This window comes from Myxocyprinus asiaticus, chromosome 22 (assembly GCF_019703515.2).
Source record: "Myxocyprinus asiaticus isolate MX2 ecotype Aquarium Trade chromosome 22, UBuf_Myxa_2, whole genome shotgun sequence".
Taxonomy (NCBI): Eukaryota; Metazoa; Chordata; class Actinopteri; order Cypriniformes; family Catostomidae; genus Myxocyprinus; species Myxocyprinus asiaticus.
In genome coordinates, this window is record NC_059365.1 from 41,160,374 (window position 1) to 41,170,914 (window position 10,541).

Below are 10,541 nucleotides of genomic sequence, written 5' to 3' on the forward strand. Positions count from 1 at the left end.
CGTCCCACAAAGCGCTCATAAAAATCTACTTGACTTTTCAACCCCAACTATTCCAAGCGATTAGGCCAATTGTACTTCCATCTTCTCCCTGCAGCAAAACTGCTGCCTTGATCTGCTCACAACTGACACAAATGGTCCGAAAGAAATTCAGCAGACGGGGCAGCCGGACAACCATGATGCGAAATCCTCCCCATTTCCACTGGCTTCCTATTGAGAGTTATTCATTAGAAACCCCATGCAAATCAACTGCCATTCATGGGCGTTTTTAACACACGCATTTCAAGGGGGCACAGATGCGGGGGTATTATTTGGGTTCGGCCGACTGAAACTGTTAATGCGAGCTCAAAGGCGGGTTAACCTAATCAATCATGTTGACTAGTTGGTGTTAGAGAAGATTCATAAACCATATGGCGCGAGGGGGAAAGCAAGCTTTATGTTGTCTTGTGACAACTGTTTTCTGAAGAGCGCACAAGAGGGGGGAACTGTTCAATTGTCCTAATTAAGCTTCAAGCACTTAACACACACACACAATGAACCCGCGAATACGACGTGTAAAAGTGCATTGCTTCTCTCAGCTGTTTAACCCCACAAGAGTGTGCCATAAAATCATTCGCAGAAAAACATGTAGGCTTCTGATGCATAAAGCATTTTTTTTTTTTTTCAACATCTTGCAAAAACATTTGTATGGGGACTATTTCTTATAGCCTATCAATTCAACAAAAGCAAAATATGCATGATTAAATTCCAAGAAACATTGTGAAATTACATATACCCTTTATTTACATAAATGAGGATTAAATAGAATGTTACAATAAATTTAACGAGTTAGATGCATCGTAACTTGTTATATATATACACAACCTTGCCCTTGCATTGTTTTGGACATACACGCTCGTTTTTTATAATTTGTTAATAATGCCTGCAATCATAGGGATTGTGCCAGGAACTGGGATATTTAACATAAAAATATGGAAAATGTCTTCACAATTAGCAGAACCAAGAATCATATAATTCGCTCTCTGAGGGCTTTGTGTTCTGGAATTATATAAAACTGAAATTTTAATTGAAAATCGCTTTTGGCATATAGTTTTACAGCGGTCATAAAAGTGTGTTGAACGGTGTAAACGATTGCACACGTGTCCTTCGAAAATCAGGTGGCCAAATAAATCATTGTACATACACATGTCGCTGTCTGGATACTGTACCATTTATCTATCAACGTGTTCCTTAAACCATGTCTTCAATGTGGACATCAGAATGCGGAGGTTTTACAATCCATTCAATAAATTAAAAATAAGGGAGACAGAAAACATTCCTTGCATTTTAAGTTCTTCCGCGCAAAAGTCCGTGCAAAAGTTGTGAAAAATACCCTTCTCTGAAAACAAGGGCCTGTTTCTTTTTTTTTTTTTTTTTTTTTTTTGTTGTTGTTGTTGTTGTTGTTGTTGTTTGTTTGTTTTTTTAATCGTCCACCTCAATTTCCTCGTCCTCCTCTGAGAACTCGTCTGTGGTTTGGCCTCTGGATGAGGACGGGGACTGTGGAAAGGCTCTTGGGGAAAGACTGGGAGAAATGGGCCCAGAGCCACCATGGGGGTCTTCCATGTCCTCCATGGTCACCAGTTTCTGCAGTGTCTGTGGTGGGATTTTCTTGAGAGACTCCACGTCCGCTTTCATCTCCTCCAGGTCTCTCTTGAGCTTGGCCCGTCGGTTCTGGAACCAGGTGATGACCTGCGCGTTGGTCAGACCCAGCTGCTGTGCGATCTGGTCTCTGTCGGCCGGTGACAGGTATTTCTGGTACAAAAAGCGCTTTTCCAGCTCGTAAATCTGGTGGTTTGTGAATGCTGTGCGGGACTTTCGTCGTTTTTTGGAGGCTTGTCTTTGGCCGAAGGCGTTGAGATGTTCGCGACCTTAAAATGGAAAGAAAGGAGAGTTGATTTCCAGGAACACATGATGGGAATAACAATAACGCAGTCCAAAATGTTTGTCGTGCCCATAACTGGAAGTGTCGAGGACTATATTGGGCACCCTTTATGAGAACTTCCATTAAAGGAAAATTCAGGTTTCAATGTAAGTTAAGCTCAATAAACAGTATTCGCAGCGTAATGTTGATTTCCACAAAAAATATTTTGAGTCGTCCGCACTTTATTAAAAAAAGGAAAGAAAAAAAGAATCGCTGAAAGGCGACAATGGAAGTGAACGGGGCCAGTCCATAAACATTCAAATATACATCGTTTCAAACTTTACAAGAGTTAACATCATTTTATTGAGATAAAATTGCCTACTAACCATATCTGTGTAAAGTTATATCCAATATTACAACTTTATTGCCATGACAACTCGGTAATTCCGGTAAAAATACGCTATAACTTTACACAGATAAGGTTATTACGCTATTTTATTACACTAAAATTATCTTAACACTTATAATGTTTGCATCCCGAGGCTATACGTTTGAAACAACGTGTATCTTAGCATTTATGGACTGGCCCCATTTACATCCAAAGTGCCTTACTATAAAACTGCTTTTTTTAAATAAACAAAGGGAGGGTCCAAATAATTTTTGTGGTAGTCAACATCATGCCACAAATGCTGTTGATTGAGCTTAACTTGTACTGTCCCTTTAATGGAAGTTATCATAAAGAGTGACCCAATATAGTCCTCGACAAATAAGATACACCAATTAATATTTCACTACATTTTATTTTTTTATACCGTTTCAATGCACATGAACTAATTATTTAAAGCCGTTTTCGGTAGAGTTGTTTTAAAATGTTAGACACTATAGGCCGCAGTTGTTCATTCCAGCTGCAGAACAGCTGTTCTTGAAAACAGAATGGATGGGGGGGGGGCTCTTTCCAAAACATCTGAACTATTGATTGCCAAGCATTTTCGTGCTTAATGTGTTAATCAAGTATCAAGCCACAGAACTGGACTCAATCTCATTACAAACGACCTTAACCATTAATGCACGTCGCTTTCTATGACGGTAGGCTATAGCTGTCATTCCTGAAACACTGTGACAGTCACTCGAGGAATCACTATGACATTGAGATTTTCCCTAGTACCCACAAAGACTTAACTCTTCATTTCAAATCTGAAAATAGAAAGGAAATAGGCCGGCATTTGAAAACACTAAACCTAAAATGTGACCATAATTAAACGCTTCAACGCTTTATATATGCTAATACATACATGCAACCAAAAATACTTTTAATATGAATATGTAAATATGTATTTAAAATGTATGAATGTAAAATGCACACAGGACACACAGCAGTTTTCAAATTTACACTGAAACAAAAATGCTGTAAAAGCGCAATTATTTCTAACTAATGACCGACATGACCCCCACGTAAAAAGACAGCAAGGATAAACGCAGATACATAATTTTACCTTCTGCAGCTTGTATAACGCTGACTTCCAGACCTTTAAATGTTTTGCTTGCCAGCTCCTCCAGAGCGCATAATGGAGAGGAGGGAGCGCTTATCCCGTTCCGAGTCGCACTCGAGCCGGTCACTTTCTCCAGCACCCGCGGAGCGCACAGAGTACCGACCGACTTCTTCACGGAGGGTTTATTTAAAATATCCTCAATGCTGAACGGGGTGAGAGGCTTGTTGGAGTTTGCTGGAGGTGGGAGTTGGTCCAAGGGACCGCGCCGCCTCTCCTCGCCGCTGGACTGTAAAACGGAACCCGCCTTCATGTCTTTAGTACTGGAGGTCATCTCAGTCCCAAGAAACTATTTCAAACAGAAGTCACCAAGTTCACACAAATGTTCGTGCAGACGACCGCGACACCTTATGCATATAAAAGCACTTTCTGTCCCTTTCTTTAAGCAGAATCGGTGTTCTTCCTCACTCTGAAATAGTTCTCCAAAAGCACCATGCTTCAAGGCGTCACAGGCACCCGAACTTTATTCCTCTTATGCGGATCCAGTGTTCTCTGAGCTGCTCCATGAAGAACTTTACCATGTGTAACTGTACTGGCCAGGGGGCCACTGAATGCACGAAAATAAGCAGTCTAAAGGAGGCTAAACCTCCCCCCCAAAAAACAGCAAGCAACTGCTAACGAGTTCTTGTTGATTGCTTTTGCGAAGTTCAATTAGAGAAACACTGCACTACTTGCTGACCCGCTACTCCGTCTTAAAGGGCCAGACCATAATAATGAATAGCACGCGAGAATAGGAGGAGTTTCCCTCTGAAGTTTAAAGAGAGGGGAGACGGCTCTGGATGTTTATGCATCTGTTGATGCATCCCACTCCCACTTAGGGCAAACCACGTGCTCCACGCGTATACCTCCATGAAAAGGGAGAGTGTGTGCTCATTAACCCATACACTTCTGTATGTGATCTATCTATCTATCTATCTAGAACACAACTGTGGCTAATTACTGTAATATCGGAGAAATTGCACTTTTGGAGACTGTTATGTTAATTTCCGCACACTTCGTATGTCTTCAGTCATTAAAGGTCGAGATCAGAATGCAAGGCATGTGATTATTTTTTTTTTTATTATTGTTATGCAAATTCGGGAAAACTTCAGATTTGGGCAGCATTTTATTATAACATTATATAATTGTATATATGTTTGATTTATAAGTTATAGCAATCATAACAGTGTTAATTTCGCAAAAAGAAAAAAACAAAGCGATGACTTTATAGAGTAAACTAATCTAAGCCTCTATGAATGCTGATGTGTATGCTGATGAAACATATTTCTTTATCATCTAGCAAAAATAACGCAAAACATAATATCTTACGTCTGAAAACAAGATATAAAGCAGATTTGAGGTAAATGGTGGTTGAGATTTTTATTATAGGATTTTTCCATTTTTTTTAATATTCCAAATAGAATTATTAGAGTTGAGGGGGCAGAGCTCGGGATTTTTGGGCAGGGTTAAATTGAATTTCAGGGCAATGTAAAGGATCAAAAAAAATAAATAAAAAATAAATAAATAATAATACACAGTCAGTACAATATCTCCTTTTATAATAAGTGATATTCTGTAAAATTTTGGTAAACAGAGGAATTTGGGAAGAAAGAAGAATACTTACAGCAGTGCAATTCTGTCATTATCCTCTGAAAATGTCAGAAAATGCCACTAGGACACTGCGTGCCTGCTGTGAAGAGGCAGGTAAGGATAAATCGTGTGTGGATATATATATGTGTGTATGTATGTGTGTGTGTGTGTTTGGGGGTGGGGGGGAGTAATTACAAGGGTATTATGCTATAAATGTGGTTTATGAGGACAGTGTCCCCATGATTCAAATTGTTTAAAAAAAAACATACTAAACGATGCTTTATTGAAAATATAAAAATGCAGAAAGTTTTTTGTGAGGGTTAGGTTTAGGAAATAAAAATCATCATGTCTATGGAGAGTCCTCATAATGATAGCTGCACCAATATGTGTGTGTCTGTGTGTGTGTGTGTGTGTGTGTGTGTGTGTGTGTGTGTGTTCAGTCGTTCTTTGTGACTACTTTGTGACTTTTTGTGGTACATTGGATTTATTAGGCTACACTTTATTGTACAGTGTCTGTGTTACAGTGTAACGTAAGTACAAAGAAATGTTATTTAACTACATGTACATACTGTGTAACTTTTTTTGTGCAGCTGCATGTAAATGTACATTGTTATAGTAATGGTGATTAACTGTTATTAACATGTATTACGAGTAATACAGACGCAGTAAAATAAAGTGTTACTGGACTTATTACTTGGAAAATATTCTAATGTTGCTTTATAGTCACAGTTTATGTGTAAATTATAATTTTAAATAGCTAAAATACAGTTTAAAGCAAATATACACAGAAATAATTACTAAACACATTACAAAACAAATTAAGAAAAACCAGATTTGTTTCCTAAAAATGTCAGACAAATTATACGCATTCGATGACTCACCAAATAGAAGTATAATTTTGAATTACTATTGTTAATAATTATTATTACAATTACTGTTGCCTTAATTGTTATTATTATTATTATTATTATTATTTTATTTAAACCTTATTGAGGCCTTATGGTTTTGTTGGCCTCACCATAAATGTAAAACATTAGACAATAAAACAAGTGGCGATGTTGACATCTAATAATGTTTAACAGGGTTTCGATAATCGATTAGGGAGAGAGATGCCTCTCTTGCACGAGTCATTGTTGATGTATGGCCAGTTCGCAAGAATATCGCATTGTCCATGCCAAGAGCACCATATGGTGACATTTGTACAGGGACCAAAACGATCCAAACAGCTTACGAGCATTAAAACAGCACGACATTCTATTAGTGCGGGTCCAGACCGGGCGACGTGGGCGACACAGAGACAAACTCAATAGAACATTTGATGGCAGATGAGCAACAATGCACTGAACAAATGTATTTAACAAAGCCACACACAAAAATGGTAATGAGTCCATCACTAGCGGTTTCATTTTCGATGTTTCATTTTTCAAACAGATATATATATATATATATATATATATATATATATATATATATATATATATATATACACACAGAGGAAATGTATTTAATAAATAGAATCCACAAAAGAATAATAGCTAGGAAAAACTAGTGAATTTATTTTGGATTCCATTAAAGCGACGTTTAATGAAATGTGATTTCTACAATTCCGTTTTCTGAGTATGAGACTATTAATAGTAATAATAATAATAATAATAATAATAATAATAATAATAATAATAATAACGCAAGGGACAGTGCGTTGTATGCTACATTTGGCAATTGATTAAATTAATAATAATAATAATAATAATAATAATAGTAGTAGTAGGACTATTAAAAATAATAATAATGGCTAATAATAATAAACAATTAATACAAATATGTATCACGACATGTTCAGTCGAATTCGTCACATCAGAAAGGCAAGTCAGGAAAAGCTGTTAAACCTATTAAATGATCCATGGGTATTAATGTAATGTGAATGGACAGGATTTCTGATAGGGAGAATGATGCCCTTCAGCGCCAACAATAGCACATTCGCATTACCCCTCAGAGGGCGGGCAGAGTAACCGAAGCTGAACATGGTGTTACATTTCTCTCAAATGCGGCGAGCATTATTAGTTCTAAAGATAAGTCCCCCCATATCTCTTCTCCAAACAGACCAGAGAGGATTTTTACGGGCTCAAGCGGAGCAGTGCTAATTCGAAAGGGTTTTCTTTGGCCTAATTTAAACGTTAATTAGAATCAGAACACCTGACATCATCAATCATCAAGGCTTTAGGGGGAGCAGGGTATTATTTTCGCCCAGCCTGTACCCCGCGTCACTTCCCGGAGCATGCAGCACTGTGGCTGTTTATTGAGGATAATACTGTACGGATTATAACAGATTCTTACCGCGTGTTAGCGGATCTGTTTCTCTTAATATGTATTAGCTGAACCTGTTCTGTTCTTGTGCAACAACATGATTTTTAATATTAATTATCATATTTGATGCATTTTTACAGACACCGTCCTCAGAATTAGGCCTACTAAATGTCATTGCAATACAATACTGCTATCAGTATGAAAAGTGGAATGTACGAATTATTGATTGTATTATGATTCTAGCCTACGATATCATCCGTGATGTCATTCCGCTAAATCGGTGTCTTTTGTGTCCCTCAATAATATGTGTAAACAATGACTTGAATAGCTGATGCCAACTTTTACGACGTGTTATTAAAGGCTTTTTTTCTTAACACATCGGCAGAAATCGAGTACATTTATTTGATGTTTAAGTGTGTTTTTGTATCGCCTTTCTTTCTGAGGGTGACTTATGACCCTGTGTTTCCAACTTCTCTTTGGGTATTAGCAAATATGCACAGTTTGATTGAAAACGTAAAAACAATTAAATACATGAAAATAAAAGCTATTTTGTTTTAGTGGACATAATGTATTTTGTAAAGACTTTTGTGTCACCGAGTTGTGTCAACCCTGTTACCATCATAACTTCCCTTATTAAAATAATGTCAAATTCCATAAATTATATATATAAATATAAATATATAAACGGTCACATTGACAGTCCTCATACAATCATCATCCTCTCAGGATGTGAACTCTACAAATAAGTAAAAGTCTCTTTTTTATTACTGTATTTATCTTATATTTTGTTAGGTTTGTCGGTAGGGTACGATTTTCAATTGTTATCCCTGTCACCATGATTTTTTTTTATTTTTTTTTTTTAAAGAAAACAACTAGTAATTACAAAGTTAATATTTGTAGAAATATCAGCATTAAATTCACTTTCTAATAAACACCTTGTAGTGTCATGACCCATGACCTTGAGCATAAATTAGCAATGGCTAAATGAAATGTAAAACTGTCAACACTGTTATCAGCAACCCTGTAACTTATTTAAAGGTATGACTGTATCTCAACATATATTAAATGGCACGGTGAAATTTATCAACACTTGAAGACATTCTTCGTCTGATAGAATGTTTAAAACCTTACATAAATGTACTTCAAAATTCACCTTTTTGAAATGGAAAAGGCACCGATTTCATGAAATGACCAAGTTATAAATTCTCTATATATAAAACAGGCCTATTTACTGTATGATGTGTTTACACTCATCCAATCAATTGAGGAACTTCAAGCACACTGAGCTTTTCATTTATTCATGGATTCAGCCTTTAGCGCAAACTGTTCAGATTTCATCCTCAGAAATAAAATGCTCTTGACTTTCTCATAAAATAGTACAGTAGCTTTCCATACACAACCTCAATACCTCGCATTTATTAGTTGCAATGTTGCATTACACTTTCACTGTGTACAAGTCTAATTCGTTTCTGCTAACATTTGCCTCTTGCCAGTTGCACGCCTCTCTCTTCCAAACAGCTGTACTAACTACTATATAAACATGATACGGGGACATACGCATTAACGTGGGGCCGAGAGGTGATATTTGACTGGGATAAACCTATCGGCTGCGTAAGGTAGTAAAGTGTTGTACAGTTAGATCCCACGGACATTGATGGATTTGAATAAATATCACAGACAGACAGACAGACAGACAGACAGACAGACAGACAGACAGACAGATAGATAGATAGATAGATAGATAGATAGATAGATAGATAGATAGATAGATAGATCATTTGTTCGGACAATGTGAAGTGTGGACAGTCTCGTGTCTACGAAACTGTAAATCCACGCGTAGATTTCACTAGATCATTGACATGTTCTTTCATTTAAATTGGTTGAGAAGCTGTAACAAATAATTTTTTAAAGTCAAAAAAATACACACGATAAAAACGACCAGCTCGGACTCTCTCTTGAGCTATAGGCTTCTAAACTCATGATCAAAAACATACCATAATGTATATGTGGCCTATTCAAGGCTATTTTGTATGAATAACAATAGCTATAAAGACAAATAAAATCATGACTTTATGTTATGGCAGTTTAATTATCATATTATTATCAATTGTCATTTATATATGATATGTATGTATATGTGTATATATATATATATATATATATATATATATACTGTGTATATGTGTGTGTGTGTGTATATGTATATGTGTGTGTGTGTGTGTGTATATATATATATATACATATGTGTGTGTGTGTGTGTGTGTGTGTGTGTGTAATGTATATATATACACATACACACACACAGTGGCGTAACTTGGATCTTGTGTCACCCCCACCCACTCGTAACCAACAATAATTAATATTAAAAATATATGACATTATAATGTAATGTAATATTGTCACTAAATGTCTCAATAGATTTGATCCTCTCAAGCCTCTCAGAAATGTCTTATTTATCTTAAAATGTCTTTCTTAAATTATTAAAATGGAAGTTTCGTTAGGACACTATTATCAGCTTTCTCCAGAACAAAACCACAGGACACTTCAATTTTGCTTGATCAGCTGAACTTTCGTGCTGGAGATGCCCAATAAAAGCTTTTTCTCAGCGCAACTCTCTCTGCTTTGAAATATCATTAAATATATTTTGTCTTTGACCCTGACACTGCATCATCGATACACGGCAGCTCTTTACCCACATAATGCAGGGTAGAAATGACGGTTTCTCGTGGAGGGAGAAACGAGTTCGGGACTGCTTGAAAGCTCAGGTCTGACGCTCCGTTCGCACTGAGTAATGACGTCAAACGCACCACACTGGGCCTCGTTTCCCAATACCGATCGATTTTACGAACTTTCGTTATTTTTTACGTGCGTTTCCCAAAACTGCACTTAACATGAATGTGCGATCGTTTTGTGCAGAAGGATATAATTATTTTACACAATCACTGCTTCCTTCATCAGATGTGCATTTTAATATTTCGTTTTAAAAATTTGCTCTGTGGGTCGAGATTAAAGCTTCGGAGACCCTGTGTATGGTCCTGCTAATGACAAGCATTAATTGAATATAACGAGGTTCACCGGCTATGCAGCGCAAAATAACGAGACCCGTGGAAGCTGCGCTTTAGGGACATTCACCAATCAAAGGGAGATCTGCTCTTTACTCCCAAAAGTGATTTCGCATAACCACTTTGTTGTTACCAACTAGTCCACAAATAACTTTATTTATT

At 36.8% G+C, this 10,541-nt stretch overlaps 1 protein-coding gene across 1 annotated transcript; it reads right to left on the reverse strand.

Moving 5' to 3' along the window:
• Positions 1-779: 779 nt before the first annotated feature.
• On the reverse strand, positions 780-4,130 carry LOC127413345 (transcription factor LBX2). The gene is made up of 2 exons (XM_051650434.1): positions 3,391-4,130; positions 780-1,904 (listed from the first exon to the last, which is right to left on the reverse strand). Exons 1-2 carry the CDS (start codon positions 3,716-3,718, stop codon positions 1,459-1,461), a joined length of 774 nt encoding a protein of 257 aa, XP_051506394.1. The 5' UTR covers positions 3,719-4,130; the 3' UTR covers positions 780-1,458.
• Positions 4,131-10,541: the final 6,411 nt, after the last annotated feature.